The following is a 20,179-nucleotide window of genomic DNA, read 5'->3' as shown; positions in this document are numbered from 1 at the left end:
TTTTGCTCTGTGTTTTCTTCTAAGTTTTATAGTTGTAGGCCTTACATTTAAGTCAGGATGGATTTTGAGCTATGTGGCTATCTAATTTCCCAGCACCATTTGCTGAAAGACTCTTCCCCCCATTGAATGGTCTTGTCACCCTTAGTGAAAATTATTTGACCATATATGTAAGGGTTTATTCTGAACATCCTATTCCATTCCATTTGCGTATACATCCGAGTTTATGCCAATACCATACTATTTTGATTACTGTAGCTTTGTTAGTAAGTTTTGACATTAAGAAGTGAGTCCTTCAGCTTTGTTCTTCTTTTTCAATTGTTTTGGCTATTTAGCATCTCTTGAAATTCCATATGAATTTTAAGATGGCTTCGTATTTCTGCAAAAAAAAAATTATTGACATTTGACAGGGATTGGCATTAAATTTATAGGCTTGCTTTGGGTAATACCGATTTCTTAATGATATTAATTCTTATATTACATAAACATGGGAAGTTCCATTTATTTATATCTAATTTCTTGCAGAAAATTTTGGAGGTTTTTTGTTGTACAAGTCTTTCACCTTGGTTAAGTAAATTCTTAAGTATTTTATTCTTTTGATACTATCATAAATGGAATTATATCTTTTTATTGAAAATATAGTTGACACACAATGTTACCTTAGTTTCAGCCATATAACATGGTGATTCCACAAGTCTATACTTTATGCTATGCTTGTCACAAGTATGCCTACCATCTGTTACCATACAACGCTATACAGTACCAATGACCATATTCTCTATACCTTTGACTATACATTGACTATATTTCCTGTATCATTTTTCGGTATGACCTGTTCATTCCATAAATGGAAGCCTGTAACTGCCACTGGAATTGTATTCTTAATATCCTTTTCTGAGTGTTCATTGTTACTGTATAAAAATGCAACTGAGTTTTGACTGTTGACTTTTTAATCCTGCTACTTTGCTCTTTTATTAGTTTTAACAGTTTTTGTGGAACATTGAAAATTTTCAACATATGAGGTCTTATCATCTGTGATTAGAGATAACTTTCACTTCTCCTTTCCATTTGGATACTTATATTTCTTTCTTTCTTGCCTAAGTGCTCTGGCTAGGTATTCTAGTACTACGTTTAATAAAAGTGGCAAGAATGGGAATCCTTGCTTTGTTCCTGATCTTACAGAAAAGCTTTCAGTCTGTCACCATCAAGTATGATGTGGTTATGGGTTTTCATAGATGGATTTTATTATGTTGAGATAGTTTCCTTCTATTCTAGTTTCTTATGTTTATCATGAAAAAGTATTTAATTTTGTAAAATGCTTTCTTTTCATCAGATTGATAAGGTCATGCATTTTTCCTTCAATCTGTTATTTGTGGTATATTATCAATATATATCAACTTTCTCAACTTTTATATGTTGAGCTATCCTTGCATTCAAGGAATAAATCTTACTTGGTCCTGGTGTATATTTCTTTAATATGCTGCTGAATTCTGTTTGCCAGTATTTTGTTGAGGACTTTTATATCAGTGTTTATTAGGAATATTGATATAGTTTTCTTTTCTTAGTGTCATTTTCTGGCTTTGATATCAGATATCTGGCCATATAGAATGAGTTAGGGAATGTTTCCTCCTCTTCAGGTTTTTTTTTTTAAGTTTGAATTTGAGAAGTATTGGTGTTAATTATTCTTTAAATGTTTGTAGAATTGATCAATAAAGCAATTAGATCCAGATTTTTTTTTCTGTTTGGTCAGGAGATTTTTGATTACTCATTCAATCTCCTTACTACTTATAGATCTATTCAAATTTTCTATTTCTTCATGGTTTAGTCATGGTAAGTTTTATGTTTCTAGAAATTTGTCCATTTAATCTAAGACATCCAATTTGTTGCTATAGAATTGCTTATAATATTTTTTTTGTAGAATTGATAAGGTCCCCAACTTTCATGTTTTATTTTTGTAATTTGAGTCATTTTCTTATCTACTTAGCTAAAAGTTTGTCAATTTTGTTGCTATTTTTGAAGAACCAACTTTTAGTTTCATTGACTTTTTTCTGTTGTTTTTCTCTTCTGTATTTCATTTACCTCTGCTTTAATCTTTATAATTTCCTTCCTTCTGCTAGCTTTGGGTTAAGTTTGTTCTTCTTTTTCTGGTTTCTTAAGTTGTAAAGTTAGATTTCTGATTTGCATGTGTTTTTGTTTTTTAGTGTAAACATTTACATCTTTAAATTCCCCCCCCCCCCCCCCGTTAACACTGCTCTTGCTGTGTCCCATAGCTTTGGTATTTTATGTTTTCATTTGTATTTGTCTTTAGGTTTTCAAATTTTTCCTTTGTGATTTCTTCTTTGATCCATTAATTGTTTAAGAGTGATTTTTTTGTGTCCACAAATTGGTGAATTTTCCAGCTTTCCTTCTATTATTGAATTCCGACTTTATGGTCAGAGAAGATATTTTGTAAAACTGTCGCTTTAAATCTATTCAGACTTAATCGTGGCCTAACATATGGTCTATCCTGGAAAATGCCCTATGTGCATTTAAGAATAATGTGTATTCTATTGTCGGGTAGACAATGTGTATTATATTGTTCTGTGTTTGTCTGTTGGATCTAGTTGATGTATTTGTTCAAGTCTTCTATTTCCTAACTTCTTTTGTCTTGTTATTCTATCCAGCATTGAAAGTGGAATATTGAGGGGCACCTGGGTGGCTCAGTCAGTTAAGCGTCTGACTTCTGATTTCACTCCAGGTCATGATCTCACAGTTTGTGTGTCCAAGCCCTGCACTGGGCTCTGTGATGACAGTGCAGAGCCTGCTTGGGATTCTCTTTCTCCCTCTATCTCTGCCCCTCCCTCCCTCTCTCTCAAAATAAACAAATTTAAAAAAAAGTGGAGTATTGAAATTTTCAACTATTATTGTAGAACTGTCCATTTCTTTGTTCAATTCTGCCAATTTTTGCTTCATGTATTTTGGTAGTCTGTTATTAAGTGCATAGATGTTTATAATTATTATATCTTCTTGCTGTATTGAAACCTTTATTAATATACACTATCCTTTTTCTCTTATAAACTTTTTTAATTTAAAGTCTATTTTGTCTGATATTAGTATATCCACTGCCACTCTCTTTCAGTTACTATTTGCATAGAATATCCTTTTCCATTGTTTCTCTTTCAACCTATTTATGTTTTTGGATCTAAAAATGAATCTCTTATAGATATCATATAGAATCATTTTTTTAAAAATACAGTCTTCAAATCTCTATCTTTGATTCTCCAATCAAAATAAAATCTATTTTATTTAAAGTAATTACTGAGAAGAAGAGATTTGTTTTTTTTTTCTCATTGTTTTTTTTTTTTTGTTTGTTTCTCATTTCTGCATTATTTTCTTCTTCTGTGTTTAGTTGATTTATTCTGTAGTGAAATGTTTGAATTCCTGTCTTATTTTTTTATTTATATTCTTTAACTATTTCCTTTGTGGTTGCCATAGGTATTATGGTTAACACTCTAAGATTATTACATTCTAATTTGACTTTATACCAGTTTAACTTCAATCACATTTAAAAAAACTCTACAGTTTTAGGAGTACCTGGGTGGCTCAGTCAGTTAAGCATCTAACTCTTGATTTCAGCTTGGGTCATGATCTGACAGTTTGTAGGGTCGAGCCCCACATCGGGCTCTGTGCTGACAGCACAGAGCCTGCTTGGTATTCTCTCTCTCCCTCTCCCTCTGCCCCTCTCCAGCTTGAGTGCTCTCTCTCTCTCTCAAAATAAATACATAAAGTTTGAAAAAAACTCTATAGCTTTAATACTTCCATCCCCATCTTTTTCAGACATTGATGTTGCAAAATTACATCTTTATACATGTGTGTCCAAAAATGTAAACTGTGGATATTTTAAGCATTAGTGTCCTAAATTATGTCAAAACCAAAATGTAGCGTTACAAACCAGTTATAATAATGCTAGTTTTGGGACTAATTTTTAAAAACACATTCATCCCTTAAATCATGTAGAAAATAAAAAATGGAATTACACACCATTGTTATAATGCTACATGTTATAATTGCCCATGCATTTGTGTTTATTGAGATCTTTATTTCTTCATATGGCTTTGAGTTATTGTACAGTGTCCTTTCATTTCAACCTATGGAACTCCCTTTAGCATTTCTTGCAGATCAAGTTCTAGTGGTTACAAACTCTTTTGTTTATCTCGGGATGTCTTACTTTCCCCCTCACTTTTGACAGACAGATTCATTGGATAAAGGATTCTTGGATGAAAGGTTTTCTTTTGGCATTTTGATCAGCCCACTACCTTCTGGCCTTCAAAGCATCTAATGAGAAGTCTGCTAAAAACCTTATTGAGTATCTCTTGGATGTGATAAATCACTTCTCTCTGGCTGCTTTCAAAATTCTCTGTCTTTGGCTTTTGTCAGTTTGATTAGAATGTGTCTCAGTGTGGATCTCTTTGAATTCATCCTATTGGAGTTTATTGAGCTTCTTGGATATTTATATTCATGTATTGCATCAAATTTGGGAAGTTTTTGGCTATTATTTCTTCAGATATTCTCTCTACCCCTTCCTCTCTCTTCTTCTTCTTCTGGCACTTCCACAATGCATATGGTGGTCTGTTTGATGGTGTTGCACAGGTCCCTTAGGCTCTGTTCATTTCAATTTTTTTTTCTGTTCTGTAGACTTAATAATTTTCATTGTCCTATCTTCAAGTTCACTGATTTTTTCTTCTACCTGCTCAGATCTGCATTTGAATTTCCTTAGTGAATTTTTCATTTCAGTGATTGTACTTTTCAGTTTTGGGATTCGCTTTTGGTTTCCTTTTTAGGTTTTCCTTCTCTTTATTGCTATTTCTGTTTTGTTGATACATTATTCTCCTGGCTTTATGTATCTCTTCCTTAAATTCTTTGAACATCTTTAAGACAGGTGTTTTTTTTTATTTAAATTTTTTTTTTCAACGTTTATTTATTTTTGGGACAGAGAGAGACAGAGCATGAACGGGGGAGGGGCAGAGAGAGGGAGACACAGAATCGAAAACAGGCTCCAGGCTCTGAGCCATCAGCCCAGAGCCTGACGCGGGGCTCGAACTCACGGACCGCGAGATCGTGACCTGGCTGAAGTCGGACGCTTAACTGACTGCGCCACCCAGGCGCCCCAAGACAGGTGTTTTAAAGCATTTGTCTATTAAATCCACCATCAGGTCTTTTTCAGAGATAGTTTCTGCTGGCTTATTTATTTTTTCTTTTGATTTGGGCCACACTTTTCAGTTTCCTACTATGCCTTGTGATATTTTTGTTGAAAACTGGACATGTGAAGTTAATAATGTGATAATCCAGGAAATCACATGGTATAGAAAATTTTCACTACTTTAGTAAATATTCTTAGCAAAGACTTTTCACTAATAATTAGAAGGATTTATTGGCTGATTATATTTTATTTCATCCTAAATGCAATGAAAAAAATTCCCTTCTAACTAAATACTAATTAGCATCTCTCTCAAAATATCCATCAGAGAGGGGTGCCTGGGTGGCTCAGTCGGTTAAGCATCCAACTCTTGATTTCAGCTCAGGTCATGATCTCATGGTTTTTGAGTTCATGCACCACATTGGGCTCTGTGCTGACAGCATGGAGCCTGCCTGGGATTCTCTCTCTCTGCCCCTCCTCTGCTCATGCTTTCTCTCTCTCTCTCTCCACCCCCCCCCTGCCTCTCTCTCTCTCAAATCAATAAACATAAAATAAATATCCATCAGAGATCTCAGGGCTAGGAGCCAATGGAGATTCCTTCTGATTAGCTCATTAAGACAATCTTTCAGTAAAATAGGGCAATTTGAACCTATTTCATACCTTCTGTCAAAAAGTCAAAAATAACCTCTTAACTTTTTCTGATTTTACCCTAGGGCATGCGGGTCCTGTGACTTTGGACAACTGTGGGGATATTGACAACACTATGATGCTTCTGTACCTCCGTGGATACCACAAAGTATGTCTGACTTCTTATCAGGAATTTGGGGTGAAGTGACTAGGTGAGGAAGGATAACTACAAGGCAAGTGATAGAAAAGGAATTAGAGAAGTTGTGTTTAAAAATCTGCAAGTTTTTTTCAAATTCACAATTATGCCCTACTTGAGACTGTATTCTTTAAGCATTTTGGCCCTAGACCTTATTTAGAATATCCATACTCTATTGACTCTATATAAGATACTTAGCCAGAATATATTGATATAAATACCAGACTGTTGATGGGATACCAATTATAGGATGACACTCTGTCCTAAGAATTGTTTATTCATTTCCACAGCTAAAAATTTCAATGAAACATTCCCTGTTCTCTCCATCTGAACTCATAAAAATCATTAATTGTGCAATATTTCTGGCACAAGCCATCCTATAATGTCATGTTTTTATTCACATTATATGTATCTTTTCTCCTCACCTACATATAGGTTCTTTATTTTTTAAAGTTTATTTGTTTTGAGAGAGAGCAGAGCAGAGCAGAGAGAGAGCAGAGAGATTCATAGAAAGAATCTCAAACAGGCTCCACCCTGTCAGCACAGCATAGGGCTCAGTCTCACAAACCATGAGATCATGACCTGAGCCAAATGAAGAGTCAGAAGCTTAACCAACTGAGCCACCCAGGCACCCCCATGAAGGTTCTTTAAAGAAAGGGAATGGGTCTTACTTTTCCATGTTTCCAGTGCTTGCTTAGCTTCTTATCTGGAATATAATTAATGGCTGATCAGCATTTAATTTAAAATCAAAACACCTATCTGTATGTCACCCAAAATTGTGCCCATCGCAAACTATGAAAGCCACTGTTCTAGCCAACCAAATGGTCAGTAGAAAGTATTTTTCTTTAAGACATTGTGTCCTCACATAACTAGGAATCTAAGACAAAGAGTTTTCATTTTTTCATGTAATTTTACAATGTGATCATTATGACATCTTTAAGTCATACATTTGGCATATACGTTGACCCCCCCCCCCTTGTAAAAGATATCTGTAATGGGAAATATGGAAAGCTAGAGAAAAGATGTCCAGATTGAGAAAGTTAAACCAGAAATTTGAGGGCGGCATTTCAGAAAACTACTCCATAGTTTACAGTTACTATATAAACCTTTAATATGCTATATTTCACGTACATTTCATGGGAGTACCTTTAGAAAAGTGTCACCAATGCTCCAGTTATTATAGTAACTACAAAGATAACTATACTCCCCTCTAAATTATTTGCACCTAATGATTCCTTTGGAGAGAAGTAAATACATGACGATCCTACATCATCCTCATAACTGCTCTTCAATATAAAAATGTTCTGTACACTTACTCTCTCTGAAGGAAAATCTAGCTGAATTTTTCAATAAAGGTAAATCTAGTTGAGTTTTCCAATAATCTAGTGCCAGCAGTTGTGCTGTATTATGTATATACAGGCAACCAGGGATTAATTCTCAAAACACAGGGATATAGATAAGCTATTCTGTATCCAGAGAAAGCCTCAATAGAAAGTCAATGTACTGTACCCGAATGTTAGGATATTTACTGTCCTCAATATATGCAATTATAGATCATACTTTCAAGTTAAAAGTATATTTCTACTGCTCATGCTCTGTCTCTCTCTCTCTGTCAAAAATAAATAACATTAAAAAAATTAAAAGTATATTTCTAAAGATGTAAACTTTTGTCCAGAAATTTTTGAGGGAATGGTGTTGAATTTAGAAAGATGGTCATTTTTCAGACGTCTTTTACAAAACCGACTCCATATATGCAGCAATATTGTAAGGATATATTAATATATCCCATTGGTGGATTGCTTGAAAAAGAAACCTTTTCGTTTAGAAGCCTAATTAGTATCATGTACAAGACAGCATATTAGAGCAAAAGGATAGAAGATATTTGAAAAGTATGTAATTGATAGAATTTAAAGTAGCATTATTCAGAGCCCCTTGACCTATATCAAAATAGATAATGGATTTTACCTGTGGTGCATTTTCTCCATATATGTTTTCAAAGCAACCTAATATTGTGGAAAACATTGGTGCTTCACTTGTCATGTGACTTAGAGTTAACCATTAATTTCTTTTGGTCTCTCTTTTAACATTCGTAAAATGAGAGGCTTGAACTAGTTCTCTAAAGACGCCAAGATTCTATATTGGGTAGGAGTTACTCATACAATGTATGATCATAAAGAAACAAAAATTGACCCACATGGAGCTTAAAGCTACTTTCATGCTGTGAACCAATAAGTGGATGCTACCTAGCTAGCTCCTGGCTGCAAAACATTACCTTGTTTCATTGAGAAGTGTTACTATGAAATTCAAATGTCAATGGGTAGGACAGTCTCATCAGAAGTCCTTCTAAAATGTCTTTTTCTGTTCATCCTTCTTCTTTTTCATGCCCTGGCACAGTACAACGTTCTATTGACCTATGACACCCATGTAAATAGGACTACTCCAAAGGAAGAAACCCCCACATTCATCTGGAAGAACCACAAACTTCCTAATGATATCCCAGGCGAGGGTAAGATATCCTTTGGTGAATTTTCTTTCCCTGAAATGGCTTTTCTGGTAAGGTAAGCACATTCTATGGTTTATACAATTAGCCTGTTTTTATTTTTTCGTTTATTTTGTTTGTTGTCTGAATTAGATTTACTAGGTTTGTAAAATGTGGACTCCCCTTCCCAATGAATGATATTACAGTTCTAATTAAATGCTGAAGCTATCCCTATTCTAATTTAGCTATACCTCTCTTTAATATGTCCTACCTAATCACTGACAAAAATTAACCTATAGAAAATTAGTTGCAACAATTGGCAAATGGAACACAAAGACATATATTCTTAATGCCACTTACTCCGTTTTACTGCAATAAACTCAAAGTATACTATTTCAGCAAGAAACACATGATGCCAGCAGCCATCAGTCATCAGTGAGCATGGCTTCAAAGTCTCCCCCCATTTCCTCACAGGATATTACTTGGGTTATAATGATGATTACCCCTTGCAGTAAGATGAGATCATATGTCATGGATACGGCTATCCTCTAAGCACCCGTAAATGACTATAACTTCACCATGCACTTTCCGATGTGGACCATATAACATTGGCCATCACTGTATAGGGCCAGCTAAGTATCTCCTGGGCAACAAAGTCTCAGGACAGTCTGGCTTAGCCAAGGATTACTACAATAAATAGTAAGTAATTTCACATTACTAATCTATTTTTAGGGAAAAAAAAGTTTAAATTGGACAAATACTTATGCCCAAGATGCAAAAAAAAAAAAAAAAGTGGAAACAACTTAATAAAATTTAGAAAACAGTGATACATTCATAAATGGTACATCATAAACCAATTAAAATTTACAAAGAATTTTAAATGACATGGGAAAACTCACAAGGTAAATTAACAGGAAAGTGAACAAATTTTTTTTAAATAAGATTCTATTCTTTGTAAAACTATGTTAGAAATAGACTGTAAAGAAATATGCTAAAATGTTAATAGTGATAGCTTCTGAATAATAGGATCCTAGGAGAATTTTTTTTTTTTGGCCATTTTATGTTTTTCTTAATTTTCCAATTTTTTCCATGACTTTGTATTAATTTACCATTTTTAAATACTAAAAAATAAACTATAAATATTTGTCTCCCCCCTGTTCTAATAACCAGAAACTGAGGTCAATAGGACTTAAAGAGAAAAGTTGTGTTTTGATGTACTTGCTTGTGTTAAAGTTCTTGCTATATTTTTAGTCCTCTTGTGTTCAATGAGTCATATATGGTTAAAAATGATCCCTGTGTTTTTATTCAGTAGCCATATGCAGTTGACTAAAGCAAAGAAGGATGTGGGAAGTGGGGATCCCATTCTTCTAAACAATAAACAACCCCGAACTGACTTCAGATTTACTGCTATCGTTGCTCTTTTTGAAAGTTTTTATTTTGATTCCAGTTAATACGGTGTTATATTAGTTTCAGGTGTGCAGTATAGTAATTCCACACTTCCAACATCACCCTGTGCTCATCATGACAAGTGCTGTCCTTAATCCCCATCACCTATTTCACCCTCCCCCAGTCTCTCCCCTCTGGTAACCATCAGATTGTTCTCTATAAGTAAGAGTCTCTTCTTTCTTTCTTTCTTTCTTTCTTTCTTTCTTTTCTTTCTTTCTCTCTCTCTCTCTTTTTTCCCCTTGCTTTTTCATTTTGTTTCTTAAATTCCACATATGGGTGAAAGCATATGACATTTGTCTTTCTCTAACTTATTTCATTTAGCATGATACTCTCCAGCCTCATTCATGTTATTGAAATGGCAAGATTTCATTCTTTTTGATGGCTAAATATTCCTTTGTAAAATACCACTTCTTTATCCATTCATCAATCGATGGACACTTGGGCTGCTTTCATATCTTGGCTCTTATAAATAATGCTGCAATAAACATAGGGCTGCATGTATCCCTTTGAATTAGTATTCTTATATTTTGGGGGGTAAACACCCAGTAAAGTGATTGCTGGATCATAAAGTAGTTCTATTTTTAACTTTTTGAGGAACCTCCATACTGTTTTCATACTGTTTGCATTCCCACCAACAGTGCATCAGTGTTCCTTTTTCTCCACATCCTCACCAACATTTGTTGCTTCTTGTGTTCTTGACTTGAATCATTCTGACAGGTGTGAAGTGATATCTTATTATAGTTTTGATTTGCATTTCCCTGATGATAAGTAACGATGAGCATCTTTTCATGTGTCTGTTGGCCGTCTGGATGTCTTCTTTGGAGAAATATCTGTTTGTGTCTTCTGGCCAGTTTTAATTGGATTAATTGTTTTTTTGGGTGTTTTATAAGTTCTTTTTTTTTTTTTTAATTTTTCTTTCGTTTATTTTTGGGACAGAGAGAGACAGAGCATGAACGGGGGGGGCAGAGAGAGAGGGAGACACAGAATCGGAAACAGGCTCCAGGCTCTGAGCCATCAGCCCAGAGCCTGACGCGGGGCTCGAACTCACGGACCGCGAGACGGACCGCGAGATCGTGACCTGGCTGAAGTCGGACGCTTAACCGACTGCGCCACCCAGGCACCCCTCTAAGTTCTTTATATTTTGGATACTAACCCCCCATTCTGTAGGGTTGCGTTTTAGTTTTGTCGATTGTTTTCTTCACTGTGCAGAAGCTTTTTATTTTCATATAGTCCCAATAGATTATTTTTGCTTTTGTTTCCCTTGCCTCAGGAGATATATCTAGAAAGAAGTTGCTATGACTGATGTCAAAGAAGTTACTGGTTGAGTTCTCTTCTAGGATTCTTGTGGTTTCAGGTCTCACATTTAGGTCTTTAATCCTACCCAAAATAATAAGATAAGATACCTAGGAATAAACTTAACCAAAGAGGTGAAAGATCTGTACTCTGAAAATTCTAAAATACTGATGAAAAAATTCAAGATGACACAAAGAAATGGAAAGACACTTCATGCTCATGGATTAGAAGAACAAATACTGTTAAAATGTCTTTACTACCCAAAGCAGTCTATACATTTAATGCAGTCGCTGTCAAAATACCAACAGCTTTTTTTACAGAGGTAGGCCAAACAATGTTAAAATTTGTGTGGAAGCAGAAAAGACCCCCATACCCAAAGCAATCTTGAAAAAGAAAAACAGGGGCGCCTGGGTGGTGCAGTCGGTTAATCTGACTTCAGCCAGGTCATCATCTCGGGGTCAATGAGTTCGAGCCCCGCGTCAGGCTCTGGGCTGATGGCTCGGAGCCTGGAGCCTGTTTCCGATTCTGTGTCTCCCTCTCTCTCTGCCCCTCCCCTGTTCATGCTCTGTCTCTCTCTGTCCCAAAAATAAATAACGTTGAAAAAAAAAATTAAAAGAAAAACAATACTATCATTGCTTTTTAAAGTTGATTTCTTTTCATGAGCAAGCTTTTTAAAATTATCTGTAGAACCATCTGCAAGCTTCCTAGGTTTAACCACACTTAACTTTTAAAATGTATCTCTTTTCTCATGGATTTCTGCAACTCTTTACTTCTTTCCTTTGTAACTTTTTGAATTACAACTACTTTTTTCTTTTCCCTTAATTATAGCCTGTGGTAACAATGTCAGCTTGTATTTTTAATATACTTCCTTAAGAGTTTTGGGGTATTTGGGTTATTCAATAGAAGGATCTGTGCTTTATAAAATGCTCAACTTCTCAACAAGTAATTTTTGGGAGAACTCTCATTATTTACCTAAGAGACATCACATTAAATATTCATATTACAGGGACATTGTATCATCCTGGGCAACTTCACTTCATCTTCATTTAGCCAGAAAATTCAGTTAGCCAGAACTTTTCATTACTCAACTGTTACTACATTTAACTTCAAACTTATAAATAAAGTAATTCAGTCTTTCAAATAGTAAACAAGATTTCATCTGGTCTTTTCTGGGTACACAACTGCCAACTAAGTGTCAGAATGTTTCAACTGAGATAACACTATCACTATGCTTTCATTCATTCTACAAAGATTTACTTAATGCCAGGAAATGTTCTAAACCATCATCATCTGCCTCCTGGGTTACAATAACATCCACCTGACTCCATGCTTCAGTCCTGCTTCCTTCCCACCTCTAGTCTAACCAACAGTGCCACCAGAATGAAAGCATGGATCCAGTCATATTGTTGCATTATTGCTAACACTCAATTGGCAGCTCTACCTTACCCATAGAATAAAGTCTAAATGACTTATTACAGCACAAAATGTCCATTTATCTTCTTACTTCTCCAGACTTATCTTTCTTTCATCTTGCCTGAAATCCCTTCCCTACTCCCTCAACCTCCTCCTATTTCCTTAAAAAAATGGTGGGAGGTGGTCTTGCAACCTGTGCCCCTGTGTCTTCAGTGATGCTACTCGCTCTGATTAAAATGTATCACTCCTCCATACAACTGGTAAACAGCCACTCATCTTCAACATTTAATTTGAATTGCATCTTTTCTAAGCTTTTCTTAGCTTCCCATTGATCTTTCCCAAATCCCACCAGACTTCTAGCATAGAATTTATATCACACTTACTGGTTTACACATCTTTTAAACCATATACTGTGTGAGTGTAGGGTCTATTCTTTATTCATATCTGCTTGCCCAACTTAGTGCCTTAGAAGAGATGGAGGGAGGAAGGAAGGAGAGGAGGGAGGGAGGGAAGGAAGGAGGAAGGAAGGAAGAAGGAAGGAAGAGGAACAATATGAGATAACTATAAATTCATTTCTACTCAGCACTAATCCACCCTGTGTTAATTTCAGTCAATTTACTTCTCCAAGTGTTAGTTTCTTCCTCCTTCAAATCAGGACATCTGTTAACTAACTCTAAGATTCTAACTATCATATGACTGTGGGCTTATAAAATCATTCTACCTTCACTGTAAATGGAATTAAATAGAATGTGATAACCACAGCAGAAGCTTGACCTTTGAACTAATGTAATACTGTGACTTGACTAACTTAAGCAAAACTGAAAAGTATGTTGAATTAACAACTGCTATAGTTAAATAGTATATAGTATATTTAAATATGGTGCAGTGAGATGTTCATACTGTAGGGGGCATATAGGAATTGAGATGGGCAATGACCCAGCGGAAGCTCCCCCTAGTCCCTCCAATTCATGTTCTAGTCTAGGGGGATGTGTAATCTTAGTAGACTGATGAGTAGAATCATTGATGAGTAGAATTGTATTTCTTGTATTGACTTCGTTTTTTGTGTGGAATTGGAGAATGATGGCAATGGCAGTGGTGGCTAGGTGAGGGAAGTGATGATTACAGTAATAAACAGAATTCACACAAACGTGCCCATACTGCAACTCCAAATCCAGAGTACTAATTAGTTTCTTCCCTGATGAGAACAGAAATCCAACGCTCAAATTTTCACTGTTGTAGGTTTTCCCTTAGCAGAAAACAAGATAACAAGCAGAAGCAACATCCTACATTAGCAGCAAAGCATAAATTCTTCAACACCACCCCTTATAAAAAGCATGGAGAAAATTTTAGTGACGAAAAATTCATGCATGTGATTTTTAAACCCAATAGTAGAAATATTCATAGTGGAAAGTGAGTGTGCCTGGTCCCGTCTCTGTCAACTTTGGTCTCTCAATCACTTCTGGCTTTAGTTTGTTGCATATTTCTAAGTAATATGCATATCTTTCTTGATTTACAATATTTGAGGTTATCTGTTTATTTCTTGTACTGATGAAAGATTTAGTTCATCTTCACCAGCCCTACTTTTTTCTAACCTTTTCTCAATATAGCTATATATTTTTGGTCAATTCATTTATTGGATGCCTTTGTAGTTTTAATTAATACACATAAGTTTCTAGTATTATTCTATCAACTATATAAAAAACTTCTTGCTTCCCAACTTTTTAAGACAAAGATTTTAGTGCCCCTATCCTTCCTTCTACCTCCTTCCTATCTCCCAGGGTCTCCTGTATTTCTCTTTAATTTGTCATAGTTGATAATATCTGTTTTGTACCTCTATGGAGCCCTCTGCCATTTACCTACAATTTGATTCTAAAAGTTGAAAATTAGTAAACATTTTCATCATTATTTATATAAAGCTAAATAGCACTCTGTCTATTGGTTAGAATCCATTCCATTTCCCCTTCTTGAACTGAATCCATTGTGGCATATATGAACCGTGACTTTCTTGCACAGTTTTACTATTGCTGCTGTCCTTCTCAATAAAGCCTTGTTCCTTTGTAGATTCGGATTCTGCTTCAATGCTTCCTTGGGTTAGATCCACATTTTCCTGGGTTTCACTTACCCTTCTGTGAGTCTCTTAAATCCCTCCATCCTTACAGCTCCACCTACAACTAGTGTTCTAATAAATAAAGTCACTTACATTCTTCAGTGACTTCCCTCAATGACCTGGTAGTGCTTGGGAAGGACCAGCAAACTGTCACTTGGTATTCTACAGTGACTGACTTTTCTTCTGATTTGTGCTTGTTCTTAAAAAATAGTCGTCTCTTTCTCTATGAGTCCTCCTTAGGTATATGAGTTCCAAGGATATTAGGTGGGCTTCCTACCAAAATTATCTCTGCACTGAAAACTATTTTATGTTCTTGTAACATTTGGTGATTCCCATAAGAAGTACAGTGAGCAGATTATAAGGATAGCTGGAATTAAACCACTTCCCCTGGCACATTCCAGATAATTTTCTTCAGAGACCACAGATACAGGACCTGAACTACCAATGAAGACATTAATAAAGATCAATATTTTTTTAAAAGTTTCCCCTTTCCCTTTCCTCAAATCAGATTATACAACTAGAGTCTTTGAAATGTTTTATTCGCTCTTCAAAGATCCTTACTAATGCATTTTTTCACTGTCTTTTCTACCACAGGCCCTCAAGCCCTGTTGATTGCGGTCTTCACCCTCACAGGAGCTGTGGTTCTGCTCCTCCTCATCGCTCTTCTGGTGCTGAGGTACCTGTCACCCTCTTTGTTTCACTGTGCTCATCATCCAGAGAGGGAGGGAGCGGGAGAGGGAGAAGTCTGATGTCATCAATGGTAATATACATTCACAAGAAGGTTTCTAGACAGATCGAAGATCATGAAGGCATTCTGCATCAAAGACCACATCACGGGTAGAATGGTACTGAATAGACCACTTACAGCTTGGTGTCAGAGGGACTTGAACTCCTATCTAGCTCAGTTCTGTGACTTACTAGTTGTGTGATTTTGAGTGCATTATGATGTGTTACTTAGCTTCGGTATCCTCATCTGACCTGTTGTGAGAACTTGAAATAAGGTGTGTATAGTGACAACCATATAATGGGCACTCTATAGGTAGAGACAGCTATTCTGCTGTTTATTGGCATTTTGTGGGAAATTTCAAAGTCTCTATATGTTCAGTCTGGAAGAGTCCTTTGAAATCATCTACCTCCTCCTGTTTTTGCATGGGGAAAGGGACCCAGAAAACCTAATGGCTCGTCTTTAATCATACCACCAGGTAGTGTGTAGGGCCAAGACTAGCAGCCAGGCCTTCTGACCATCAGTTCCCTGGTTTTTCTACTCAATTTGGACATATGGATTGCCCCGCACAGTGACAGAGGCATAATGTATACTCAGAAATATTTGTTGAACATATAAATGAGTGAGTGAATATCACACTACCTCTTAATCTGTGTATGTTAACACACAAAACTTTCCATCATATTATATTGTCAGAATCACCCCCATTTCCCAACTGAACCAGATAACAATTTTTCTCTGTGTATCACACGTGTTGATCTGTGTGTCACTATACTTTCTCATGAGAGCATCCAAACTGTTCCATATCAGTTAAAGTTTTCTCCAGGAAAGGAAGTAGATTTCTCTGTTCAGTTTGAAGGCAGAATTTGACTCCTGTAACTGCATTACCCCAAATTTGAGATATATATACACATATACAGTGTATTGCGGTCATTTAGTTGAAGGTAACCAGAAACCACAATTTGAGGATAATAAATCCAGTCAATAGCAAGGTCACAATGTGGCAGTTGTCCTTCAGAAACCAAGTCCAAATGATTGTCAGCTTAAGATAGGGGTAAATCACAAGGTAAGAGACAATAACATGCAGAAACAGGCATTTTCCATTTTCTTTAAACACAGGAGGCAGAGATAGGGTTTCCCAATGGCCAGAGCAGTGATGCATCCAAATGAGATCTGGTAGACAGATGTTATTCACATAGTTCTCCATTACAGCTGCCTATACAAGAAAAGTAGTGAATGATTTATGGCATCCTCTGATTCAATATGGATGACAGTTGGCTCTCTTGGGTCCCAAGAGTCTTTGGGAATGCAGAGATGAGAGCCTTCAAGGCTATAAGACTACTTTGCCTCCAGGTCTTAGGATCATAATCATTGGTCAGTAATATACTATTTTATATGTACTTAATAGAGGAATACTCAGAAAAGCATAGGAAGAAAATAATCATTTCTGCTTAGGGGACATTAATAAGGGCACACGGATGAGGTTAAGAAGGTGAGTAGAAGTTTGTCAAATGACCACAAGCAAAGACAAACTCAAGGACAAATAGCTCAATGGAAAAAATTCAGATTCTAGAATCAGACACAGCAAGCATTGGAACTTGGAATACGATAGATGATATTACAAGTCAATTGGGAAATGATATTGGCACAGTAGGCTTGCAACATGGAAAAAATGAAATTAAAATCCCCCAAAAAATGAAATTAAAATCCTACCTGAAACTATACACAAATATAAAGTTCATTCCATATGGATTATAAATGGAATAAAGACCTAAATGTGAAACTCAAACTTCAAAACTTAGAAGAAATTAATAGAAAATGACTTTGTGATCTCAACTAGGAAAATATTTCTCAGCTAAGGTAAGTTACAGAAGAAAAAAATGAATGTGGCCATAATGAAAACTAAACTTTCTATACAATAAAGTTAAAATAAGCAATAAACTAGTGTTTGAAAAGACATTGAATCTCTCTAGTAGTAAAAAAAATGGGGATTCCTGGGTGGCTCAGTCAGTTAAGCATCCGACTCTTGATTTCAGCTCACATCATGATCTCATGGTTTGTGAGTTTGAGCCCCACATCAGGCTCTATGCTGACAGCACAGAGCCTGCTTGGGATTCTCTCTCTCCCTGTCTCTCTGTGCCTCCCCTGATTACATGTGTGCATGTGCTCTCTCTCTCTCAAATTAAATAAACACCTTTTTTCTAAAAAGAAAAGCTTATATTTTGAAAAAATGAAGCACAAAGCAACAATTAAATACCATTTCACATACATCATAATGGTAAAAAAAAAAAAAAACCAGTTTAATAATACCAAATGTTAAGAATATGGAGGAAACAGGAATTCTAATGATGGGTGGGTCAGCTGGTGTAACCACTTTGGGAAATAATTTGTCAATATCCACAAAAAGTTGTGTTTCCTATAACCCAAGAATTCTGCTTTATCTATACTGTCTGGGAGAAACACTTTAAAAGGTGATACTTTGAATGTTGAAATGCGTGTTACATTTTCTCTATGCTTTTCTATTTTCTTTATACATTTATTTTTTAAAGGCACAAATGCATAAGAGGAACTGGCTTGTTTAGGAATCTGGTATATTCTCTGGTGGCTTAAAAATTACCATTTTTGCTTTTCAAGCTTAATTTTTTTTTTGTTTTTCCTTACTGTTTCCATATCATCAGTTCAGATTCTTCATTAGTGAAGAGCTGCCTTAGTGAAGGACCTGAGGAAAGGGGAGGGGAGGGGAGGGAAGGGGAGAGGAATGGAAGATGGAAGGAAGATGGGGAAGGGGCAATGGGGGGATTGCCGGAGAACCATCATACAATCCTTATAGCTCCACTATAGCCAGAATTCACCACTCTAAAATATGGAGTCACACCATGGGCTAACCTGTCTCACTGCATATCTACCTGAGAATATCAGTATTCTAAATTTCTCTTAGTGTTCAGAAGCTAAATGGCATGAATGTTAATAAAAACCTATTGACTGGTTCTATTCTTTTCACAGAAAATATAAAAAGAATACTTCGTCAGAAAAAATGGTCCCACATTCCTCCTGAAAATATCTTTCCTCTGGAGACCAATGAGACCAACCATGTTAGCCTGAAGGTAGGAAAGCTAGAGCTAGTGCAACTTGCCAGATATTTGACAAGACTGGTAGTGTGCTAAGAAATGGGCCAAGCAGGGATCATTTGTTGGAGAGTCTAGAACTTAGACATTTTCTAATTCTCAGCTTCCCATGTTTCATTGATCCTCCATTGCCCTAACATAGACGTCAGGATAGAGAATTTGAGTTCCACTTAACCTTGGCTACTACTCTGCCCATCCTAAGGATGTATGGCTTATCTTGCTCATTGCTGAAGAATGAGGTCTCTGCTGATATTTGCCTGCCTTCTCCCTCAGCCAGGAAATATCACAGCAGCCAGTAATAATGCCTCCCCTTGAGTGCTGTCAATGCTGGATCCATATTATCTCATCCGCAGTGTTTCTGACAAGAAACTCAAGAGTTAAACTTTATCATAACTTTGCTGATGAGGGAACTGAACGATGTGGGGTTAGGAAACAGGTGCAGGAACACACACAGCTAATGAGCAGGATGACTGCCAATAAGAGCTGACGCTGAGCCCTTCTCCTGTGCCAGATGCATTGACCCGTTTCATCTTCGCCCGAGTCCTGTGAGGTTAACAGGTTAACTTCAGGAACATGGCCACAGTTTGAACCTAGTCTATCTCACTGTGAAGGCTGAGATCCTAAAACCTATCTTTGACCGTATTTTTATCAGAGTTTTTATACCAAAGCATACTAAGAGAAGAGGGAGACCCAGAACCTCCACGTGAAGAGATGAGTGGGGTCCCTCAGCCTTGGGCCGGGTCAGGTTTGTCCTTGGAGCCACCCTACCAGCTCTTGTCACTCCACCCAGCTCCTGCATGTTGTCTCTGAGAGCTAGGACCCCCTCACACTATACGAGGACTAGGTCTCCCTTGCCTCCAGTAATGCTCCTTCTCTGAACATCCTTCCTGTTGCATTCAGAAGCTCACACATAAAACTTCTATTCGCAAAGACCACTCTGTCACAGGCAAGTGTCAGGATAAAATCCACCTTGCAGTAATTCACAGAAAGGTACAGACAATCATAAGACTGTTGGGCTTCCCAAGAGAGAATTTTTGGACCTAAATGACTAATTGGCAGGACCCCCGGAGGGGAGAGGAGACCTCTAGAAGGAGCGAGTACTCCTCTGCTTCTTATGACACCAGCACAGGCTGCCACGTGGCCCACCTCTGCACACATCCAGCCATGCCTCCACTCCTCACAAGCCTCCCCCACTGTCTCAAACCTCACGCTTCGTGTTTGTTCTTTTTGACGAAGCCTAAAATATTGTGTCTCTGTCTTCTTGAGGTGTAAGTATCCTAGAAATATAACCCATCCATCCCATCAGACATTACAGAATTTTTTATGTGTTAATTCAATCAGATTAGCCCACTCATCTGGCTAAGGAGTATGTCTTTGGGACAATAAGTCTTTGGGACAGAATAGAGGTGATTCAGGGCATGCGGAGTCAGAGTCACTCTGAATTTCAGGAAGGCTGGGGAGCAGGCAGCCAGGAACTGGCTGTAAGGAGAGGTCTTCCAGTGAGTCATGTGGAGCAGGGAGAAAGCCCCAGGTGGTCAGCCAAAGTCAGCAAGAGGGGAAAATGCCACACCACCATACAGGCAGTGGTTCAAATCC

The 20,179-nt window shown here is 36.8% G+C and overlaps 1 protein-coding gene across 1 annotated transcript in view; it reads left to right on the top strand.

Moving 5' to 3' along the window:
• The window catches only part of GUCY2C (guanylate cyclase 2C), a 69,503-nt gene that overhangs the window by 19,354 nt on the left and 29,970 nt on the right, over positions 1 to 20,179 (top strand). Inside the window, 4 exon segments of the mRNA XM_030321802.1 lie at positions 5,887 to 5,969; positions 8,391 to 8,502; positions 15,329 to 15,428; positions 18,475 to 18,562. Of these exon segments, the coding sequence (XP_030177662.1) occupies positions 5,887 to 5,969; positions 8,391 to 8,502; positions 15,329 to 15,428; positions 18,475 to 18,562 (383 nt within the window).

This window comes from Lynx canadensis, chromosome B4, assembly GCF_007474595.2.
Source record: "Lynx canadensis isolate LIC74 chromosome B4, mLynCan4.pri.v2, whole genome shotgun sequence".
Classification (NCBI taxonomy): domain Eukaryota; kingdom Metazoa; phylum Chordata; class Mammalia; order Carnivora; family Felidae; genus Lynx; species Lynx canadensis.
Note: the sequence above shows the minus strand (reverse complement) of the source record. Positions and strands in the feature narration are given on the sequence as shown.